This window comes from Acanthochromis polyacanthus, chromosome 5, assembly GCF_021347895.1.
Source record: "Acanthochromis polyacanthus isolate Apoly-LR-REF ecotype Palm Island chromosome 5, KAUST_Apoly_ChrSc, whole genome shotgun sequence".
NCBI classification, from domain to species: Eukaryota; Metazoa; Chordata; class Actinopteri; family Pomacentridae; genus Acanthochromis; species Acanthochromis polyacanthus.
In genome coordinates, this window is record NC_067117.1 from 22,652,685 (window position 1) to 22,677,577 (window position 24,893).

General features: G+C 39.8%; 1 protein-coding gene and 1 non-coding gene across 2 annotated transcripts; one reads left to right on the top strand and one right to left on the bottom strand.

Moving 5' to 3' along the window:
• Positions 1 to 377: 377 nt before the first annotated feature.
• Positions 378 to 23,527, top strand: LOC110955296 (protein kinase C delta type-like). The gene is made up of 17 exons (XM_022200234.2): positions 378 to 556; positions 13,226 to 13,353; positions 13,614 to 13,886; positions 16,432 to 16,600; positions 17,621 to 17,652; positions 17,766 to 17,851; positions 18,765 to 18,894; positions 19,039 to 19,139; positions 19,252 to 19,336; positions 19,548 to 19,663; positions 20,294 to 20,467; positions 20,686 to 20,777; positions 20,911 to 20,973; positions 21,143 to 21,281; positions 21,623 to 21,811; positions 21,915 to 22,043; positions 22,190 to 23,527. The coding sequence occupies exons 2-17, from the start codon at positions 13,245 to 13,247 to the stop codon at positions 22,346 to 22,348; spliced, it is 2,046 nt and encodes a 681-aa protein (XP_022055926.1). The 5' UTR covers positions 378 to 556; positions 13,226 to 13,244; the 3' UTR covers positions 22,349 to 23,527.
• On the bottom strand, positions 14,636 to 14,707 carry trnae-cuc (transfer RNA glutamic acid (anticodon CUC)). The gene has a single exon. It is a non-coding gene; the product is annotated as a tRNA-Glu (tRNA).
• Positions 23,528 to 24,893: the final 1,366 nt, after the last annotated feature.

The following is a 24,893-nucleotide window of genomic DNA, read 5'->3' on the forward strand; positions in this document are numbered from 1 at the left end:
ATATGACATAATGAATTAACATATGGATATGTATGACAATGAATTAACATGTGGACATAGGCAGATTTGACATGGTGAATTTACATATGTATGTGGATATATAATATGGTGTATGTACATATGGATATGTACAGATATGACATGCTGAATATACATATGATATGGTGAATCTACATTTGGAAATATACAGAAATGACAAGCTGAATTTACATATGGATAGAGATTGCACTTATGTCTTTATGAATTATGTGTTGACTGCACAATTATCGTATGTCATTGTGTGTGTGTGTGTGTGTGTGTGTGTGTGTGTGTGTGTGTGTGTGTGTGTGTCTTCGGGAATTCACCTGGTTGACGTCACACGGGCAGTCCTCCACACCGCGCGCCGCCTGTGAGCAGCTCCAGTCTGAATCAAACAGCGGCGGAGCTTCAACACTTCCTTAAACCCATTTAAGAGTTTCAAGTCGAAGCTCCGGGAGAAGCTCGGTTTGAAACGACAAACCCGGCAAAACAACCAAAACTCGTCGTAAATAAAACCCTCTCCAGTTCGGCGGAAGAGGTAAGTCACAGTTTTCTTAATAAAGCTGCTGAACTTGTCTGGTTAAAATCTTGAGCTCGCTGTTTGACAGTTGGAACAAACAACCTTTGCTACTCGGTGTCTGCTGGGTGTCAAACAGTCGCCTTGTTCACCGTGACCCGGCTTTTGCTGGCGTTTGGTGAGGCAAAATTCGACCACAAACCTCGGCTAACATCAGTAGGTTTACTAGTAGTTAGCTGCTGCTGGTAAGACAGGAGTTGCTGTCGCGGAATTTCTCTTTCTTGGTGTGTGTCGCCGTGTTTTAAGTGAGGTTAAACCACGTTTCAGTGTTGCGGGGTCTGTTATAGTGATAAAACCGACTGTAAACTCAGTGTGCTTCATAAATTCCTCCAGCCAAGTGCTGTATCCAATGGCAACTGAGTGTGTTTCAGTGATGAAGTTAGCTAGCACAAGTAGAAAATGGTGCGAGGCTGTGCCAAAAAAAACTGATTGGCGGCTAAGCCTTTAAGTTCCTGCATCATTTTATTTTACCTGCTCTTTGGCCCACATCATAAGCAATCCAGCTGTTTTTACGGGCTAAAATGGCATTATAAGACCGATTTAATATGACTGCAGCCCCTACATTGTGATTAAAATGGTATTAATGCATTACAATAACAGATTTCATTCACATTTACAGATTACAGCACATAAAATAACTGCAGAAGATTGAATTTCTGTAATTTCCTTGTCTGTGTTGATGTATTAATATATATTAATGCTGTAATATCCCCTATATGATCAGAAATGTCCTGCCAGATTGCACTGTGAAGTACAAACGTTTCTTTACTTGCAATTATTTGCCAACAACAAGCATTAAAGTTTCACAAAGACATGCCTGTGCTGTCACCACTAACATAAAGTTATGTGTATTTACATGTTGTGACTGTTTGGCTGAGATAAAACCAAATAGAAATGTGTATAAACTTGATGGTAATCAGTTTTTGGCAAACCAACCGTTCAGTTTAACTTTGTATTGATGCTAACAGCCACTAATATGATCAAAAACTTGAACATTTGTCTTGTAGCACTTAAATCAAACTTTTCTGATTCTAAAAAACAACAGTAATGTAAGTCCTTTCTGTTATAGTGTTAAGGTAGGATGCAGACCTACTTTTTAAAGCCCTTATTTCCTGTTCTGAGATGTTCTTTACTGCAAAAGCTAAAGAAACAGGTTAAATAAAGAGGTAAGTATTATTTGCCTAGCTGTTAATGTAATTAAACTCAGTAGAACAAACATTCGCATGTCAGCATGTTAAGGTCCTCTATGTTGCATTTGTTTATTTGACTATCATAGTGACTTATATAAGTGTGTTCTAGTCATAGGAATCAAGGTGATGCAAAAGAGGCTTGACAACAACAAGGTCCATTCAGAGCTGACTTCCACAGACACAGTTAACACCTGTAATGTCATTATGTATAATTTACATAATAATGACTAATTGTGCATCAAAAAACTTGTGAATAATGTCTTATTTCTTCATGTGCAAAGTTAGATCAGTTGAGTTTCAGTGGATTTTTTTATTCACTCCCGGCCTGTAGCTTCACATTTCTAGTTCTTGTTCAGTGGTTTGACAGAAAGCCACCCTTCTTACATTCATTACAAAGACCGTACAGATGACGAACAGCAGCCCATGGCCTTTATGGCTTAACTTGTACTGGTGTAGCTTTCTGTTGCTCAGCTGAGGATAAAGTCCACAAGCCTGAAATATCAAAGGTCCCTCATTCATTGCAGTCATTTAGCCTTCTGACTGACATGTAACGTCTTACTGTTGCCACCAATACATAGGTCTCATTGTGTTTTACGTGTGGCTTGTTTCTCAACTGTTGACTTGGTGAGCGATGGTGAGGGAGTCATGCGATGGCAGTGTTAAGTGTAAAGGAAGGTGCCTCCATGAAGACTGCCATGCATTCTTGTGGCTGTAAACCGCTCGGCCCTTTGAATCCACAGTAACTCACGTGACTTGTTAGCTCACCAGGTACCGTGGACACTATTACCCCATCTTGAAATCTTTCCATTGCTTGCGAAAGTCTTGTGTCACACACTGCAATGCAGTTCTGCGTTTGTGGCAACACCCCGTATCTTGCTGTTATTTTCTGAAAGGCAGCGCAGCTTTGTGAGCACAGGTAACGCAGTCTGTCTGCTTCTGCCTGCAGTAACTGGTGTGTCAATATTGGCTTGTGGCATCATGCGCTGCTTGGAGGGCACAGCTGGGACATCTGCTCACTAAGGAGGAGCCCATACAGCACTGATCCCTCGATGCATACGTGCAGTATATATTTTGACATTCTTTAGACTGATATTAGAATGTATTTGCGCCTATGAATAACTAGTATTTTATGGAGATACAGATTAGAAGAGCTTTGAAGAGCTAAATCACATTTAAACCAACTAGTTACTTAGAGCTGCTTGGTGAACGTACTTAAGACGATAGTTTCTGATTCAAATAATAGTTTTGTTTCTTGAATTCACTTTTTAATAGGCAAAGTGGTGCTGATGTTTGAGAGAGACAGCAATCAGTGTGAATGCCGTTGAGAATATTGCTTTATACTAAACTTCTATAACTATAAAATGGACTTTGCATGCTTGTTGTTTGTTGTTGGGGTTTTTTTTGGAGGAGGAGTGGGTTTGGGGCCAGTACTGATGGCAATTATTGGTGATCAAGAAAGGCAAATAACCAATATACGTTAAATGTAATGTTTTAACAGCATGTGATAGCAGGAAGCATGTGATTTGTAACTACATTTTTCATTAATACGGGTGACTATAGCTGAATATATAACATAGAAATAGAAGTGATTCAGTTGAAACGCTCTCTTCTGTTAATGTAAGATGGACTGAGATTGATCAGTTTGCTGTTCTTTATTTCCTTAATCTGTCACTGTTCCATAACTTTTATTGACCAGTTAGGTCGATATTCTAAGCATTGTTAATTATTGTTTTCCAGACTCTGTTTCAGGTTAATCTGTGGCTGCCTTAGCTGCTAGCCGTTAGCATAGCCTTAGTCACTGAGGGTAGCTAATTCCTCGGTTTGTGTTGACAGCTTGTGTTCCTCGTTCAGTTTTTGCAGTCTCTGCTTGATGGACATCTCTGAAACCACAGAGTGAAAACAGACAGAGAGAGGAGGTCCATCAGACCTGAAGTAGCACATTTCATTTATCAATAGTTGGTCAACAAAAATACAGATAGCCATAATCAGAAAAATGCCACATATTGGCTACGATAATTGGCCAGTCCAATAATCAGCCTATCCCTATTTTGCATAGTGCACCTGCTCACACTTCTGTTATGATGTACAAGATATAATTCTTCTAACGAGAACACTTTCTGTGTTACATATCTACACACGAATGCAAGCATTTGGCACAGATTTGCTGAATTAGCTCCAGTTGATGATAGTTTGGCTCATTACTTGCCCTTGGTCTCTTGTCGCTGATCTCTTCCTCTTTGTCCCTACAACGTGGTGTCCTGCTTGGCTCTCCTTGCTCAGATGCTATTTTGTCCGACTTAACTAAGCCTTTGTAAACTGTGAGTGGGGCAGAAATGGACACCGCTTTTAATGCATGTGGAGAGAGCGCACACACACAGTGGCAGCAGGATTCATTCCATGCTGGTATAGCAGGTTTGACGTCGTGCCAAAGAGCTCAGCAGTTCTCAGAAAGAAGGGAGAGAGGATCAAAAACAGGTTATCCCCCTCCACAACTGTTACAATAAAGTTTGAGTCTGTGTCAGTCAGACATTTAACACCAGTTTGTATTGATTTGATCAGGGGTCATTTCCAGACCCAAAGGGAAATTATAATAGTCACTGGAATAAATGTATCACAACAGCGATTCATCCGGCTCTGACCTTGAAGCAGCAACATCAGCGCACCTCATCTCCTCAAACCTCGATCGGTTTTCTTTCCTGTCTCAATTTAACCTGATCACTGGGTGTGCGCATGTGTGTGCATGATAGAAAGAGATTTAGCACCACAAAAGGATACGTAAATGCATAATTTTAAGGCTTTTCAGTGCAGCGTCTGTAATAAGCTGTTTGTTGACATTACTTGTGGTGTGTCTCATGTTTTAGGGGGCCTAAATCTGTCTCATTATGGGAATTGTCTTCCTTTGGAGGACAAAAAGCGAGTCCCATGAGGTAAATCAACGCATTTTAAGTTGAAGACATTTTTAAGGTTAGGTTAAGATTTGGGTAAGGCTTGAAATTATGTAAGTTGTAGTTATTGTTAAGGTCTGAGAAAGTCTCCAGGAAATTAATGTGAGTCAATATAGTGTTTTCTTAAGTCATAGATATACAACTATGTGTTTGAGAGTATCTGGCAGTGGGTTGTTAGACATTAACCTTGGTTAGTGAAAGAAAGGCAGGCTTTGATTCGTGCAAGCCAGTCCCCCTGAAATTCATTAAAGGCTCCTTTGTTCAAGGTTATTAGTGTGTGTACATGTGTGTGTGCGCATAAGTACACTTACGTGCTTCTGAGATGGTGTTAATGCGGTAATAATACATGCCACCATGCCTCAGTGAAAGACTTGTGGATTAAGGAGAGGTTTTTGAGAGTTGCACGTCTTACAGTATTTTGTATTGGTCAAAGCTGGGAGTAAACAAGAACATAATGTGATTGATGAGGTTCAGAAGTTTATAACTCTCATGTTTCTACCTCTGCCAAAGAAGTTATACTTTGGACTCATCTGTACTTTCATATTTGCACACACCAATCACATCCGACAGCTGCAGGCATTTTGAAGATTTTAACTATTTTTAACTGCTATCTTTCCAATTCCTGCTAGTTTTTAGCAAACTGTTTTTCCATATGCTACAGATTGCTGAAGGCATATTTAATTTTACATAAAGTGCATTTGTAAAGTAATTTAGCATTGTATGCACATATAGTTCAACTGCAAAATATAGTGGTTCAAGCTCTGAAGCAGTGTCATCATTTTCAATCACCAAAACCCACTGGTCTTGTGTCTGACTCACTTAAAGTTGTGCCCAATTTATCCATACAAAGCTCTTATATCGACAGGATTTAGCTAATCTCCACAATTTGCATAAATATCTTTCAGCGTGTAAATTTGAATGCGGATCTGAGTCCATATAAACACAGATACTGTAATTTCTTAAAATGACTGTCATTCAAATAGAAAATCAGATTTAGTGCTCGCTTTTTCATGTGGCCTACTGTAAAAATATATAGTGGTACTGCAGTGAGAAGCAGCTCTTTTTCCATACTTCATTTCCAAGTCTGAGATTTTTTACCTCTTTGAGCTATCACGCATTGCAGTTTCATGATGTAATAGATGTTTACCCACAACCTCACACGCCAGGTTATTAGCTTTAGGGCTGACTCTGGCCATGCTTATTCAGGTTCATTATAAATGTGCGGAGCGTGTTTGTTCAGCTCTGATGTGCTAAGCCACGATTGGCTCAGTTCCATTTAGCCAGGCCGTTCTGGGTCTGTCACGGACCTTTCTGTATTTTATTTAGCCTTGCACCACCTTTTCTTTCTGTCTTTTTCTGTCATCGTGTGATGACAGCTCAGTTGAAGTAACTGTAGAGGCAGCACAAACTGGAAGAACGGGGAAACTAAAAGTTGTTTGGTTGTAGGGTGAAATTACAGAGCCCACTTTTCACATTTTTACATATTTCCTGATGCTGGAACGTGTCAAACCTGCTTCAGGGCACCATCATTTCAGCCATCGTCTGAAGCGGACATTCTCCATAAGATCTCTCTGTACAGGGCTCCAGACTAACTTTTTTTCCTAGGAGCACAGTGGCCCCTAAATTAAAATTTTAGGAGCGCAAGCAGAAAATTTAGGGGCTCACATCAAAATTGACTTGCAAAGTGAATATTCACATTTCCTCTCATTTTCACTGTATTACTGATAAATACTTGCACAATAAATGCAGAAACTATGTTTCCAATTCACATTTTACTGTGCAGCAGTTGACACAACATAACAAGAAAAGCACTCAGAGTGCAGTACTCCACCAAGGCTGCTCAGTTGATGTATAATTTCCGACAGATGAAATCTGTAATAAAAATGACCTTGTGCTGAGTACAGGCGTGTGTTATGTATGTGCACGTTATGTATTTATACCGAATCGCGTGTAAATTACTCTTATGAAGGTCTGTTGATCAGTTCATCAATTTTGGCAAGCCTTTGTTTTGCTAGTGTTAAAATGGCCGTTTCCTCCAGGCTTTTATTTTGAAGGTGTATTTTTAATGCTACGGGCTTTTTATTTTGTGACCATTTCAGCAGCACAGGAAGTGTTTATCTAAGAAGCGGTTTCTTGACATGACAAAGACGCTGCAGAAAAGTCCGAAAATTTACGTAAAGATGAAAGAAAGCAGTTTCATGCTGTTGCTGTCTAGCAAAGGATGTGTCTAAACTTAGAAGCAGCTGGAATGAGGACAAGAAATGAGTGAAGGACAAAAGGTGAATTTGTGTTCAAAACAAGGCTGAACGTAAATAAAAGCTTTGTGAAACATCAGGTGCTTCACCGTCATCCACCCCTCGCTCTCACACACATTGGCCTGCCTTCTTCTTCGTTGGTGTATGTCTCCTTTTTTCTTCTTTTGGAGTTAACATCGGGTAAACCAGCTCATTTGCGCATTACTGTCTACTGGGCTGAAGTGTGGAGCAGAAGTTTGTAAGCAACAAAAATATTCAATAATGAAAAAAAAATCAGCAAATTTGCTGGTCACCCATGCGCGAGTATTTGAAAAATTTACTGGCACTCACTCAAATTTTGGTCACAAAATGCGACCATTTAGTCGCAGTCTGGAGCCCTGCTGTAAGATGTTACCAGATAGCCATGCTTTAGTGGTGTTTGTTAATGCTGGAATCATCTGAACTGTATTTGGTTGACTGATTTTTTTCAAAACAGGCTTATCTCTTACTTACATTCTACTTTTTACATACCTTTGTTTCAAATCCAGTCGGGCTAGTTTTCATTGCTTTAAGTCTGTTGTCACAGAAGCAGACATAATTTCCAACAAACACAACGCCCTTCCACTGGCACTTTTCATTCCAATCATCTCAAAATGTCAGACCTGAATCAACTGCTAATGCATCTATTTACTTTATTATTATTATCTTCCAGTTGTACTTACATGTGCTGTTCAAATCAGGTACTTTGTTTTGTTGTAGGAGAAAAAGCACAGGTGTCAGTCGTACTGGTAATGATTGATCACTTCTGTTCAAGTGTTTCAGTAAACCATGACAGTGTGCCAATGCTGGAGCCCAAAGCAGTTTAAAATGGACTGCAGCCATATTTATTTATTTTTTATTTTTATGTATCTGTCCCTTTGCATCTGTGATATGTTTTAAATGTCCTCCATAAAAAAACACATTTTTGTGTTGAGCACAGCACAATTTACAGCTGTGTATTTAAACCAGGGTATTAAAATGAAATTTAAATAGATTTTTTCTTCTGCAGACATTGTGACATGTCCCAGGAGGAAAAGGGCAGGTGTAATTGACAACATTAGTAATGGTTGCGTTCCATTTTACTGAGGCAGTTTCAGAGTCCTATTGTTCCTGCTGCCTCACTTAAATGACTTACAGGGTCATTTAAAGATTTACTGTAGCTGCCACATTATTGCTAATATTGTTACACCTATCTATTCTCCATCTGTGTCAAGTCACAATATCTCTTGTGGTCTGTAGCTCATATTTATGCTCAACCGCCTTTACCTTTCTCTTTGACTTTAGTGTTTTTAAATCCGTGAAGTATAGAAATGTAATGGATTGAAGAAATATTTGATAGTGACAGATTCCTGTTGTGGTGGTCTTTAGCACCCTAACTTTAAGATTCATCTATCATTTCATCAAATAATTAATGTGTTGCTAATGTACTCTCATAGACAGTAATTTCATTTTGTATGGACGTCACTTGAACAATTCACTATCTATACTTCTCAAATTAAATGCACTCTCAACTTATGGGAACAGCACGTAATTGAACAAGTTGTCAAAAACTTGAAGGTCTCAGTGATAAAAATCAATTTTTATTGTTTTTTGTATTTGTATAAACTTTGAAATGTAACATAAATTCTATTAAGATATGGACACATTTTCTTCTGTTATTCCTCAAGCTGCCACACAATAAGCTGTTATGCTCCTTGCTGTCTCAGATGCAGAGAGAGTCTTCTTCCTGAATGAAGGAGACAGCAACAGCTCCACCATATTTAAAGCTACAAACATTGAAACAGTCTGTTTAGAACAAGGCTAAAACTCAGGAGTTACACTGCCATGGTAAAATAAACCATCTTTGCAGTATTTTGCCAACAAACTGATGGAGATTTTCTGGGGACATGTGAGACTTTCGGTAATTTAGGACTGAAGTCTTCATGTTTGGCCCATTTGCCTAAAATCTACAAAATACAGTCATCAGCATACACTAGGAATGCCACCTGTTTATTTTCTGACAGGCTTGTGCTGCACCAATGTTTGCGTCTTGCTTGTTTCAGGTTAAGTAAGGCAAGAGAAACATATGTTCTTTCAACGGGTCACTGACTTCACTGTTCAGTCATTCAACCACTGTTGATCTATAAAACAACGAATTGCTTGTCTCGATTGGTTTGTCCTGAACTTAATTGGCCATATTAGTTTAGGAAGGCTCGATGTTCACCCGGTATGGATGTAAACACTTACAAAACATGCTCCTTCTGATGTAACCAAACTTCCTTGTAATTATGCAGCAAGAGTGTGGTCTAGTAATTCAGTAAGGTTTAAGTATTTATCAGTTACGAGGCTATGTTATGTAACATGTACACTGTAGAATTAATGTATGGATGCCTTTCTGCTGTGTATGGCGCCTGTTAAAATGATATATTTCCACCTCTGCTACAAGCAAGTAGCAGAATATATGGTGATCTAATTAGTAGCTCAAAGGACCAGCATACTGCTCTGATGCTTGTTTGTTGTCAAATATTCATTCTTCTCAGTAATTTTCTGCCTTTGTTCATACCTGCCTTTGGAAGCAATCATGCAGAAGCTCCCTAGCCTGCTAGACCTGCTTGATCACTACTTCCACGAAGACATCTCCACTAATTCAACACACATACCAAACCTTTGACTTGTTTGTGGTGCATCCCTGAGCATGACTTTGGCTATGGTCTGTTTGTTGTTGACAGTCACGCATCCCTGTCTCTATTGTGATGCGTTTAGTGCATGCACTGTAATGGAAGATTTATTTACGTCATTACAAGGAATCCTTGTCGACTTATTTTATTAGCTAAGTGCTAAATAGGTATGTCCCAGTTATGTACTTGCTCTTTTCATGTTTTCTGCGTGCTGTGGCTTCTTCCAGTCACTACATAATGTATGAATTCTTTTGTGTTGCACAAAGTTAACACGGATACGATGTGTGGGCTGTCCAGCTGCAGTCCATTCAGTCTACAACAAAACTGCAGACTTAAACGTGACTAATTGCCCTTTGAGGACACAAAGACACACACACATGAACAATATCCATCTTGCTGGAAGTCAGTGTCTTTGTTACTGGATTTGCTAGTGAAAGCAAATCTAGTTTTCCCTCATGTTCAGTGGCCTACCTTCCAGTCTCTTGTCTATCTTTTTTCTTTCCTTCACTCTTGCTCTTTTCCTTACCCACCCCTTCTCCAATTGCATGTGTGTCATTTTTTCCACTCTCTCTGGGGAAACAAGGCTCTCTTTTCTACATAACGTCTGTGTACATAAAGGAATGCATGTGTAAAGTGAAGAAAAAACTTAGAAATAGATTTTATAGAGTATACTTTGTGCATACTTTTGCATGTATGACCTTATGTAATTTTGATTTTTTGAATGTCTGTTTGTGACTGCCTGTGTATGTGCATGTATGGAAAGTATTGTGAGAGCTCTAGTCATTTCTCAGCCCTCCTGACCTTAGTCAGAAACAGTCATTTGTTTAGTCAGTAGATCAACATCTCTCTGATGGTATTACATGCTGGATAACAATCTGAACATTTGCAGTGCCTCAAACCTTTGCATAAGATTGTATATACTGACTTTTCAGTAGCTTCTGACTATTTAAGCAGCTGGGGGTTAAGTCTCTCGTTTAAACAGAGTTACGACTGGGGATATGTCGCTATTATTTTTTCACTGTGTGTGAGTGTTTGTTTAGGATTTCAAGCCAGCAAACTAAAGATCGGAAGCTGTTTCAGCACTGCCTCCTACAGATTACAGATCCTGTGAATCTGAGTTATGTACTGCACCATACAATTATACAACGGCACATATTTACACCTGAGACATGCTCAGTGTATGTACGGTAACGTCTTGTACTGATAACAGTAGACAGCAGTACAGAATGTTAAAGAAGAAATTTTCCACCCGAGAGCTATTTAGCTGTAGTCACAAAAAGCTTTCTGTTTGTCAAATTCTGCATTTAGAGCATCACCTCTGCAAACAAACTAGATGGATCTACATCCAAACAGAGCTCAAAATAGCATCTAGTGTACCTTTTCTGTAGGCTGACCAACGAGTATGTATGTAAATATATATCACAGCACATACTGGTTCAGTCAGGACTTCACAATGCATGACTTTCAGCACAGTGAAAAACAGTATGAACACAAACAAAACTTGTCCTCTTATGAACGATGAATTATGTAGAAAAAATGAGCTACATGGCAGAGTTTCATGTACATATTTATGTTCAAGCTTAAGAAAACGGCATGTCTGCATTTTATATTTTGAAATTCATACCCAGAAAGGCCACTTCATCAATCAGTTAAATGCCATTGTGCAGTTAAAATAAGATGCAGTTTGCCTCAAATCACAGGCATGCCATTTCTGTGAAACAACTATTAAACCAAGATTATGTTATTGGAGCAGGAAACTAAAGCAATAGGAGCTCTAGTGAAAGAACTTAAAAGCCCACAAAAAGTTCTATGTAGGAATTCTTGGAGGAATTCTGTGGGATTTTGCTGCTGCTGTGGGAATTAGGATGTAGGCTAATGTGCCTGGGGTCATGTTAATCTGTGACAAAGCAGCTGTGTAACTCTTTGGTGTGAGGCAGCCTTGATAGCATGCAAGCATTCAATAAGTATTGAACAGTTTCTTTATGTATGTGGCTTGACTGGCTGCCCTCTAAATTCAGAAAATTTTACCCGCTGTAATGCCTGTTATTACAAGGCCCCTTGGAGGGAAATGTTGCTAAATTCAGCCACTGTTTTCATGGTAAGACAGTTTAGTATTAAAGAGCTCTGATTTGCTGTACACTGTGTCCTGCAGCTAAAATACCAGGTACAATGCCGATATTGTGGAGAAGCAAAAATGTTTACTGCTTGACTTTTTAGTTTTCCTGTGCTGAAAAACACACTTTACAGTTACTTTTGGGGTTGTATGTGAACGCACATATATGTGTATTATTAATTTATACTGCTTTAAAGCATAAAATTGCACCTTTGATGAAAGTCTTCATTAACGTAGTGTTTTGTACTGAAATTCTGCCACACTGCTTTATAGTTTTGTGTCCAGTCTTGACAGGAGTTCAGCTTCTCAGATACAGAATAACTGTGAAGAGACTGTTCAAACCCCACAAGAGCCGCTTTGAGAGGAAGTGCACAAAACACATGGAAAGGAACGAACAGTCAGTGGAGCAATTCAGCTTTCGTGAAGCAAGGGGGTGGATTCTTTTGCAAGCTGTTTTCTGTTTCATGTCTATACTTTCAGAATTAGGTGTAGACTATTTGCAAGTTTCACTTGGATGCAAAATCTTAATGGATTTTATCTCAGAAAATATGTGAAAAGAGGATAAATACCTTTAATAATGACAAAGTATTTTTTCTTTGCCGTCACCACAGAGAACTTCCTAATCTTACACTTGTCTTGTTGGACACAGAAGCTGATGGGTTTTTGTTTTTTGGTTGTTTTTTTTTGTCAGGGGGAAATAATGTCCAAATACGGATAAAGAAATACCAAAATAGTCCGTAATATCCAAGAAAAGAGCAAAACAGGCTAATAAAATGATGAGGCGTTTTAGTTAGCTGTTAAGTCAGCAACAGTCCACAAGAATTCACCCAATTTTAGTTACAAAAAAGAACATGCTTTTTAAAGCAAAGTAAAGCTGCATAACACAGAACTATCATGACTTCTGCCAATCAAGTATTAAACATACTCCACTTTTGTCCCTCACAATCAGCAAGGCCAATGCTAACGCTGACAGTTGCCTCTGCTATGCTCTTAAAGTTTATTAAAGACTGGTCACTACAACATATACAATGTCAACTAAGAATAGGCAACCAGGATTGAGGAGGGTAATTTGTATTGATCAACTCAAATCTAAAATAGTAAATAGATTCTTGGTCTTAGCTTTGAATCTCTATTTGTTTTTTCTCTAACACTGGGAATTTCAGTTTTCTCTTCGAAGTTCAGTCATTTTGATTTTGATTTCAGTTTAGCATTTTCAGGCTGCTGCTTCTTCTTCCCTCATTACTGGCTGGTGGTTTCCAAAGTTATGCATTGAGATGGAAATCTCTACTTCCTCTGTAGTTTCCATCTGAGGTCATTGTTAGCCACCGGCCCTCTTCCTTCTTGTTTTAAGTGCACAACTTAAGCAATGCTCTTACAAGATGAGTAAGTGTCTGTGTGACAGAGATAGAAAAAGAGATATTCTAACCATCATTCTGTCTTTTTATTTTCTAGGCTTCGGTGAGTGGTCACCATGGCACCCTTCCTGCGTATCTCTCTCAACACTTGTGACGTGGGCGCTCTGCCTCCTCTGACTGACCCTCCCATCTGTGCCGTCAAGATGAAGGAGTCTGTCAACACAGGTATGTATGGATGCGTATGTGTGCAATTACTTACGTTATTTAGATAGGGAAGCGGTGTAGTAAGTAGGGAGAGCAGACGTCCCGAGTTTAATTGCCTTAACAGTCACCATCTGCTGGGCTCAAAAGTCCATAAGCAAACTGACTCCCCAACAACTCCAGGGGCTTTGTGCTGTGGTCGTTCATGTGCTGTCACTTTCCTGAGGCAGGAAAACTAAAATATGCTGTATGTACCAGATTATGATACCAATGTTCTTTTACAGAGAGAGGAAAGACCTTGGTTCAGAGAAAGCCCACCATGTATCCCGCTTGGAAGTCCACTTTTGATGCTCACATCTATGAGGGGCGAGTCCTCGAAGTGGTCCTCATGCAGAGCACTGAGGAGCCATTGGCCAAGGCTACAGTGGGCGTCTCTGTGCTGGCAGAACGTTGTAAGAAGTCTAAAACCAGTGGACGTGCTGAATTTTGGGTCGACCTGCATCCTTCAGGAAGGATTCAGATGGCTGTGCAGTTTTTCCTGGAGGATAGTGACACAGGTAAAACTTAAAGCTTCTGAAAACATGGTTCCAAATAAGTGGTGTTTTCCTGTTCTTTCAGGGGAAAAAAATCCCATTTAGTTCACAGTTTATCACTCAAAAGCTAATCTACAGGAATATATGATTGTATGTTTGTGTACCTATAATAGCAATAAAGATTCAGCTGCAATAAATCAGCCATGACCATCTGTGAGCAACTGTCTCACCTAAATGGAATGCAACGTTTGCTACTTTTGTCAATTATACCTGCGCTTTTCCTCCTGGGACACGTCAACATTTCTTCGTAGAAAAAGGCCAAGTTAAAGTTTTAATACCTAGATTTAAATGGCCAGGTTTATATGCTGAATCAACACTGAATGATGTTTTTTTTATGTCAGACACATAAACATGCTACAGATGGAAAAGCACAAGTGTAAAAAATGAAAACATGAAACAGAAAATATGGCTGCATTCCATTTTAGCCGCTTCATTTTCAGCTTTCTTGCATCATACATGCCGCCACATTGTCATGGTTCAAATGGAATGCAGCTTTTGTCAGTTATAGCTCCTTTCTTCTTCCTGTGACACATCAAAATAACATCACAGAAATGACCAAATTCATATGCAGAGGCTTTAACTCTGCTCACTAAACACTGATGGATTTTTCTCATGGCAGATGTATGAACACGCCACGTCTCCGCAAATGTCATCAGCTTTATATTCAAATATTGCCGCATGTGCCATTAAAGAAAATTTCCTAAAAGGCACTGTTCCCTGACCAGGAATCGAACCCAGGCCGCGGCAGTGAGAGCGCCGAATCCTAACCACTAGACCACCAGGGAGGGATGTGGGGTATGAAAGGGGATACTCTCCTGGCCAGAGTTGGTGGGAACATACTTTCTCCCCCTCTTCCTTTGCCCCTCTTTTTCTTCTCAGATGTTGACCCTCAGAAAATCACTCAGTCAGAGTTAGCATTGCCCTCTACAGGCAGTAATGCTTACTGACCAGGGTGTTGATTAGCCTTCTTTTTGCTGCACTAAACCACAATTTAACATGTTCACTACTGGCTGTCTACTGAATACTGAACGAATAAGGACTGTGGAGATTACATGCTCCAGACCGACTGTCCCGCATTTAATTGTCTCTCTCAAGCTGTTTAAAGTAAATCGGCATATCACATGTTGACTACAGATGTGGCAATGCAGCCAATGTAATGTAACACTCCTCAGTGTCTTAGAAGAATTTAATCTTGTGGCTGGCTTTACTTGCTGTGACAAGAGGTTTAAATGCATCTTGACACAATACTGATGAGTTCAGTAGGACTTGGGTTAAGCAAACATGGACAATACATTTTTTAAAAATCTTATTGTGATCTTTCCTGGGGAGTTTTGGATCTCTGTGGACTAAATAATAGGGAAACACTGAATCACTTAAAAAGGCCACTTATATATATTGAATAGCAGTTGGAATTACCCATCATTGGCAGCTCTATTTTAACATTATATACTATTCTAGTGAGCCTATTTAAATTTCACTTCAGCTGTTTGAAGGGGAAATGATGCAAAGCAGCACTGGCTGCCGAATGCCTATAGATTACTGTAGGAGCCCAGACAGGGAAACCACACAGATGGCACTGGGTGAGATTTCCAAATTGGTTTTGCGTAATGGGAGTTTCAGTGTGGGAGTAGCACAGACAGGGTTCAGTGTTCTGGGTCTGAGAGGGTCGTGGGGTGGGGGTCACTACTATGGAAGCGCTCCATACTCCATCAGCTTCCTCCTACACACTCCACAGGTTTCCTGAAAAGCAGCCCAGGGTATTTTTCGGCATGTGTGAACAGCCCTCAGCACTGTCTGCCTCCTCTGTCTGTTTCTGTCTCACTCCCACTTTCTTGGCTCGGGTTACTGAAGCACTGTCCAAACATAAACATCTGTCGTGAGGGTGGCAGATTGGAAATTAGTTTGTCTCCCACACCTCATAACTCTTCCCACTTTTCCCCAGCTATCAATTGTCTTATTAAGGCTACTCCTTTTTTGAATTGTCCCTACATCTGCCCCCTTCCCTCAAATTCACCAACTGACCCTCCTTGTGTCTTCTAGAGTTTTTGTCTTCTTTGTTTACCTCTCTCACGTCTCTTTCACTGTCTTCTCTTAGTGACTTTTGACCCTCACCCTTTTGACTTGCGTCACTTAGAGCACCTTATCCAGGAGGGCATTTTTCAGTGTATAGGCCCCATTTAGCAGCAACTTCTCTGGTTCAGAAAAGTTTTGACTGAATACTGCCTGGCTGTCAAAGGTGATGTCTGATATATGATAATACTCACTGTGACAAAAGTCAATCAATATCAATAAGGTTTGTATGGTATATTGTAAAAAAGAAGATGAAAAAGGTGAAGTGAAAAGTTATCGAGGCTACCACCTTCCCTCTCTTTTATTGTCTTTCAAAACCATCTAAAGCTGGATTTGATTCACAGTACACAGTAATGATTCTTGACAAACACGATTTACTCTGTAGATTTGAATAGGAATGCAGTAATTTGATTTGTAAATGTGTCTCTCTCCCCTTCAGTTTCGTGTACGTCATCAGTGAAGAGTTTTCCTGAAGATGGAGCCACGACCCTCAACAGGAGGAGAGGAGCTTTCAAGCAGCCGAGGGTTCACGTTATCAAGAACCACGAGTTCACCGCCACCTTCTTCCACCAGCCCACCTTCTGCTCCGTCTGCAGAGAGTTTGTCTGGTGAGAGTCCAGCCTTTGTTACATGACAGCTGCCAATATTGTGCCACAAAAATCTTCAAATAAAGTGACTTTTGGTACATTTTGAGTATGTTTGAATATCAGGGAGACTATGGGTGTATTTCTGATTCCTCTCTGTTAAGTCGTGGCTTATCCGAAGGCAGCTAATTTACTTGTCAGCTTCTTTTCCTACTTTATTGTTATAGCAGTGTGGTTTTATTAGGATGCCACTGGCATAGCTTTGATAATTCCAGGCAATTTGTCCCCTACTGTATTTCCTGTAGACACCAAATGAGACGACACATCAGTTGTTCAGTAATAAAAATGTCCAGCCCATCAAGTGTTTTTCTCAAAATATCAATTAGTAATGATTCTAGTTTCCTAACTGGAACAATTAGGGATGGATGAGGGTTAGGAAAGGTAGAAACAACTACAGCAGTGCTATTGTGAGAGTGAGTCACTGTCTGGGGAAATCCCACAAGACTGTCAAGCTGTGTTCCAACTATGTCAGCAGCACTGATCTGTTAGCCAAGCTCCTCCCCTATCTTCCTCAACTATAGAATTACCTCTCTCTTTAGAGACGGGTAGGAGGAAATCTGATGTTTTGTTTAGTCTGAGAATGGGTGTGTGAGTTTGGACTCTATGACCATTTATTACATGAATAAAGCAATATATCATTTCTAGTTTCCATTCAATGATCTAAGATGTGAAAGATATCATCCAGTTAAGCTGATAACAAATGTGAAACCACTGAGTCACTGCTGTGCCAGTATGCATGAAAAGATTGCAGACATTACATAGTTTGGTGGCTGCTGCTTAAAGGAAGAACTTTGATATATTAAATAATTTTCATATTCACTGAGTCACTGTCAAAACTGAAATCATGACTAAATTAATCCTCCTGGGGGCATTCCACTAATCTAGTTATTAGCAGATACCTTATTCTTAGTGTTTTGAATTTCTTTTTGCTTTATGTCATCTATGGCAGGCATTTAACTTTTCTGTTCCGTTCCTCCCATACAGGGGGCTCAACAAACAAGGTTACAAGTGCAGGCGTGAGTGTTTCTTTATTTACATTTCAAACACATTTTATTTCTTTGCACATTGATACCTTGAATAAATTTTCATATCACAGTTAACACAATATTTTGTCATCTATTTCACCCAGAATGCAATGCAGCAATCCACAAGAAATGCATTGAAAAAATCATTGGCAGGTGCACTGGAACAGCGGCCAACAGTCGTGACACTATGGTGAGTAAAGTGAATGTTCGGCAACATATATGCAAAACTTTGCCTCAAGTCTACCATTGACAATGATGGGCATTCTGTTTTACAGTGTTAGTTTTTATTCTTTGTAGTTTTTTTTGCGCTATGGATGAATAAAGACTTTGTTTTTTCTCCTGCTGTATTTTAGGAGTTTTACATACTTATAAAGTATCTCAATTATAATTAATTTAAGCACTCAGTTTTCATTACAAAAATGCTACAAATGTTAGTATTAAATCAGGGTCCATTTCTTCAGCACAACTGAAGACTCATCTAACCATGTAGAGCCAGAGCTAACATCAATGCCATTGAATCAGTTTTCAGTGTCAAATTTATTTACCTCCGCCAAGGAGGTTATGTGACACCCGGCGTTTGTGTGTCTGTCTGTCTGTCTGTCTGTTAGCAAGATAACTCAAAAACGCCTGGGCAGATATAGATGAAATTTTGAGGGGATGTAGACTATGGTAAGAGGAAGAGCTGATTTCATTTTGGTGGCAATCCGGAAAGGATCCTGGATTCAGGATCACTTTGAATTTTTTAGTATGTGGTTTATTTAGTATGTGGTCCAAAATATGACAAAAACATCATAGGTTAGTATGTCGTCCAACAAATTGGAGCAAGGTGTCCAGATAGCTCAACTGGTTAAGAAGGTGATTGGTAAACAGAACTGTGTCAGAGACGCAGGCTCAATTGTAGCTCAGGATCCTTTACTGCATGGGTTTCCTGTTTTCCTCTCTATCCTTGCCGGAGGTCTGCACTCTCTGAGTGCTTTTCTAGTTTTTACTTTAATCTGCCTTAGGAAAGCAACAAAACTGACTAAACATTGCATTCCACATGTGTACATTTGAATAATAAGATACCAGCATTCTGTAGGTTAAGTGGAATTTTGTTTTTGTAGTTCCAGAAAGAGCGTTTCAAGATTGATATGCCACATCGCTTCAAGTACTACAACTACAGGAGCCCCACATTCTGTGACCACTGTGGCAGTCTGCTGTGGGGTCTCTACAGGCAGGGCCTTAAATGTGAAGGTGAATCTAATATGTCTTTTGTTTTTACTTTGACTATATTTTCAGTTTAATATCTGTTTTGTTCTGGCCATGCCTCTGACATTTTTCTCTTTCGATGTATTTTCCATCTCCATTGGACTCGCCCATTTTCCCACCACTGAGCAGACTGTGGCATGAATGTACATAGTACCTGTCAAACAAAAGTGGCCAATCTGTGTGGAATCAACCAAAAACTACTGTCAGAAGCTCTGTTTCAAGTCTCCCAGGTTTGCACCATAACAGGCTATGTTTGTGTGAACTGTGTGTAAAATGGTAATAATAATGCTATCAATCATTATGGATGTAAAAAAATGTTTTGCTAAATATTTTCTTCCCCAGAAATCTACGAAGAAGTCTGATAACTCCGGTGGAGCAGACATCGGCATCTACGAAGATGTCCGAAGTGCAACAGCGGACCCTAGTGGTGAGATGTGTTCATTGTAGCACTGACTGTAGTATCAAATAGTTAATTTCAATATAGTTTAAGATTAAAACTGTTTTGGTATTGTCACTGATTGTCTGTTTAGCTTTTTCATTAACTTAAATTTTTATCCTTTATCTTGTGTGTTTGCATACATCTTTGCATATACGTTTGCATATTTGGTTACTCAGACTGTGCAAATGTGTATTTACAGCAGATAATGGGAAGGGCTCGAGTCCTGCCCCAACCCCAGCTACAGCTTGTCGGGTACACCTCACCCTCAACCACCTGGTGTTCCACAAAGTGCTGGGAAAAGGCAGCTTTGGAAAGGTATGACTCATCTTGACATTGTCTACGTGTGAATGTTTTTATCTCCATTCTCTGCTAAATATAACTTACAAATGGTGAGAAGCTAGACAGAAGCAAATTGTATGGCAAGTCATATATTCCCATATCATATTCTAGGCTTTTTTGGACCATTAAAACAGATTATGAAGAATCATGAAGTTGTTTGAAATTAGGAAATATGAATTCTGATACAGGCAAGCGCTGAAAGGCATGTCTTCATGTACTGTGTTCTCAAAGTATATGACATCCCGAATTCAAATTTTATTTCACACAGCAGCTGTTTATCTTATTTTTGATCAACTAACTAGATTCCTTACTAGATCAATACCTCCTCCAATTGCATCTGAAATTACTTCCATCACATTACACATGATGGTTTTCAGATGAGAAAGAGCTTAGCTGTTCATCTGCTACTATAAATGCCAAGCAGCATTCAATGAAAACATCCATTATATGACGAAAACAGAGTATGGTGGCCTGGCATCAAGCTCAGACATCCAGTGTCTGACCAAACATTGCTCATTTTGATTTTGTTATGCTGAGACTGTACTCTGTGAAGCTCATGTGATCGCACTAATGAAGTACTAACTCTTATGTGGTTCTGACACCAAGGTGCTGCTAGCAGAGCTGAAGGGTCAGGGTCAGTACTTTGCTGTGAAGGTCCTGAAGAAGGATGTCGTTCTGATGGATGATGATGTGGAGTGCACCATGGTGGAGAAACGAGTCCTGGCCCTCGCCTGGGAGAACCCTTTCCTCACTCATCTTTACTCTACATTCCAGTCTAAAGTAAGCAGGAACATATCTGCTGGTAAAACATTCTAAACCATGCTCTCTGATAGTGAACCAAGCCTGGCTGCAGTAGTGAGAGTATCAGTTTCCAGTTGTTGATAAAGACCCACCGTCCCAGCCCACCTTATCTGAATCCGTTCTTTCTCACACACACAGACTCTTCATGTTTCACTTGTGTTTGACATTGCACTGACAATAATGTGTTGTTTGCACAGGAGCACCTCTTCTTTGTAATGGAGTACCTGAATGGAGGCGACTTGATGTTTCACATCCAAGAGAAAGGCCGCTTTGACATCAACAGAGCTACGTAAGGGCACTAGGATGCATTGTGAAGAGCTATGAGTGTTGCAGCGATTGCCATTTTCTGAAATGGAATATTTGTAACACTGGATTTTAATTGTAGTAAAACTGTGTTAAATAGTTGTTTTCTTCACCTGTAGATTCTATGCTGCTGAGATTGTAGTGGGACTGCAGTTCCTCCATTTAAAAGGAATGATCTACAGGTAACAACCATTCTGTACTACTGTGTGTTATCTCTGTATTCAGCCTGCTACTACAGCAGAGCAGCCTGGAAAAGAGTCTCTTTATTTTACACTACATCACGTCAAACAGAATACACAAAAGCAGAATAAGTTCTACATTCGTTGTATTGTGTTTCATGTCCATCTACAGAGATCTGAAGCTGGACAACGTGATGCTGGACAAGGACGGACACATAAAGATCGCAGACTTTGGCATGTGTAAAGAGAACGTGTTTGGAGAGGCCAAAGCCACCACTTTCTGTGGAACACCAGACTACATCGCTCCAGAGGTTTGTTGCTCAGTGGCACATTTTGTGTACTAATGAACCACTTCTCCATCAGACTCTTTGAAACTAATGAGTTTTGCAATTGTATTTAAAATATTATAAGTTAAGCGCCTTATTCACCTAGCTTTGAATTCCTCAATTTTTCCACATGGATGAGTCCATTTGCCCCCTCGTGGCCGTTAGGAGGCAAATCAGCATGTACAGATTACTCTAAACCTGGGCTTTTCAGCTGCCTCCTCTCTGCAGTATTGGTGAACTACAGCAGGATGCTTCTCAACTGTGAAACCACGTATGATCGTTCTTCTTACATACTTCTAATCTTGTTGAATTGTCTCTTGTCTCAGATCCTGCTGGGACTGAAGTATACCTTTTCAGTGGACTGGTGGTCTTTTGGTGTGCTTGTGTACGAGATGCTGATTGGGCAGTCACCTTTCCAAGGTGACGATGAGGATGAACTCTTTGAATCAATCCGGTCAGACGTCCCTCACTACCCTCGGTGGATCACCAAGGAGTCCAAGAACATGCTTGAACTGGTGAGTGATTAGCATTCTTTTGCACTCTTATATCGTCATAGTTTTACCGGGAGTTATTTTGTGTTTTGTGTAATTAAATTAGTTTTCTTTGTCATTTATTCAGTTGTTTGAACGAGATCCAAGTCGCAGACTGGGTGTTGTGGGGGACATCCGTGCACACCCATTCTTCAAAGTCATCAACTGGCTGGCGCTGGAGAAGAGAGAAGTGGAACCTCCTTTCAAGCCTAAAGTGGTATGAATGTATTAATTAACTCCTATTATAAGATACCAGTGAACGCTTTGTGTAAAAATCACTGCTTGCATATAAGATCCCGAGTACCTCAGCACTCTTTACTTGTTACTTCAATCTAACTGTAATCCCTGACCTGCCATCCACAGAAATCTCCGAGTGACTGCAGCAACTTTGACCGAGAGTTCCTGAGCGAGAAGCCGCGTCTCTCCCATGCTGACAAAAACCTCATTGACTCCATGGACCAGGCAGCATTTGCAGGCTTTTCCTTTGTCAACCCCAAACTGGAACACTTGATAAGCAAATGAAAAAAACAAAACAAAAAACAAAATGGCATCTCTGGAAGTACAGTCTAAGCTGAGCACCCCGAAATAGACTCTTAACCTATTACCTTTATCTCTGTGTGGTCTGGGGTCAACTGGGCCTGAGGTTAAATATGACTTCCTTCAGTTCCTCTGCCAGGGGATGAGATAAAATGATACCAAGATGTCTGCCAGCGTCTAAAGCAATGAGCCCGTCTCAGCTGTCAAACTGTACAGGTGTATTAAAAAGTGTAAAGCATCAGGAAAGTAAGGGAAAATCTTAAGAAACCAGTGTTACCATAATCATTACTTGGGGGGAGGGGGTATTGTCAGTAATGCATTTATTACCTTTCTGTCATTTTTCCATGTGATTACACTTCTAATCTATATCAGTCATTCAGTGTACTGTATCGTAAAAATCTGAATTCACAAGCAGAAGCATGACGACCTTATTGAATTGTACAAACACATACACTCGGTAAGAGAGAGGAGTGGTACACACAAAACTGATTTTCACCCTGCGTGCTGTCGACTGTGTGTCTTCAAGTACATCCCATCTGTGTTTTGACTGTGTCGTATCACATGCATACAAACGTCTGGGTGTGTGCAGGTATTTTCTGTAGATGCAAATGATGCTATTGAGTACGAATCCTCAGCTGGTGCAGGCGCTATGGAAAGAATTGTACCAGAAAGATGAAGTGACTTTAAATCCTTCTGAATTAATAATAATTAATCATTTCCTTCCTTATTGACTGCACTGTTTTGTGAAGTCACATACTTTTAGAAGAGATAATCTGTCTTTTTAAATGAATTATGGATTGTTACATGGCACTCTTCTTGCCTATAAAACCTCATTCTGTATCGTTCCATAAATAACCCTAAATTTTAAGGGCACTCGTCAGACTTCCTGTAAAGAGTTGCAGCAGTGGTGTGGTGCTGTACCTGTACATCTGTATGTGTTGAAGGATATCGTGTTTTTAAAGGGGGGGAGGGGTATTTCACTGTAAAAGAACACGTCTTTATTATGTCATAATACTTGAATGTAGGAGTTTTAACATGAAAAAAATAATAATGCTGTATAAAAAAAACGAATAAGTATGTCGCTATGAGTTGTGGGTGTACTTTTTTACTCTCCTCATCTTTTACATTTGATTCTAAATAAATATACTGTAAATTGAAAATTCACATCAGCTGTTGTCCACTTTAATGCGCTTTACATTTTGGCTACATTTATTGTAGATGCTCTGCTTTTTACTCTGTTGTAAAGACTCAAGTCTTGTATCTGCTCTCTTCTGTTGTGTTCCTCTGGTTGCTGCCTGTATTTAGTGATTATTATTTTTATCAAGGCCAAATTACTGTAACTTTCTGTTTCTGCACTGGTCGATTCTCACTGCCTTGCCTGTAGTTGATGCTCTTGTCCTGGCGTCCTTGCACTGGCTACCTTTTAAATGCAGAATTGATTTAAAGTTTATTTTATTTGTTCATAAAGCCACGGTTGGCTTGGCACCAGGGTACATTACTGAACTTCTCTACCCCTATTTCTACCTTTAGGCCTCTTAGATCCCCAGATGGTGGATGAGGGCAGATCGTGCCTTTGCAGTAGCAGCTCAACAGCTTTGAAATAACCTTCCTTACTCAATCAAATAGACAGTTTAAGGAAAAAATCTCACAATGTGCCCCTTTTCAATGGCTTTTGCTTGCTTTCAATGGCGTTTCAATTTTAATTTACATATTTCTATGCTGTTTCACACTATTCTAAAGTATTTAATTTTGCGTTTCAGATAGGTTCCTTGATAACTCTTTGTGTTGTTGCCCATCTGATGCCCTTTAAAGCACTTTGGTCACCTTAGGGTGCTTCAATCGAGCTAATTACAATAAACTTTATTGATTCTTTTTAGATTTTTCTGGTGCCTATATATCATAAACTGAGGCACGGAATAGTAGAAGCCCTGTGTGAGGCCAGCAGAGAATTTTCAAAGCGCCACAGGGCTTTTTTTTTTTTCAGTATAAGAACTTGTGACGCTTTACCGCCACCCAGCGGTCAGGTGCTTGAACTGCAGCTCCCGTCAAGACGAAAGGCAAGGAGGAGACGTTTTTGCAGAGCGCACGTCTTTATGACCTGTCCTCGTCCTCTGTCCCCTCAGAGTCCCGCGATGTCTGCTGCAGGATGCATGACCAGCCGACAGAAGGATGCACCGAGAAAAAAAACAACCTGCTCAAGTTGTTGGGAGATTTGCCTTTATGCAAACAGCCTTAAGCCCGATGCAGCATTAAAGTTGTAAGCCATTTTTTTTCCAAATGAAATGACCAAACACAGTTGATAGATAAAATTTGCATGGTCCAAATTTTTTTTTTTAAAAAAAGATCTTTTCGGACTGTATGTTTACTAAACCCCAATTTCCAAATATTAGTCTCCCATTCCAAAGCTTCACAGTGCAGGCACCTCTGCACTTTAATAAAAATGACTGAATAAATTTGGGAATAAACGCCTTCCCCCTCCTGATTTATTCATGGCTCTCCGATTGTTTCCACTGTTCATGCAAGATCCGAT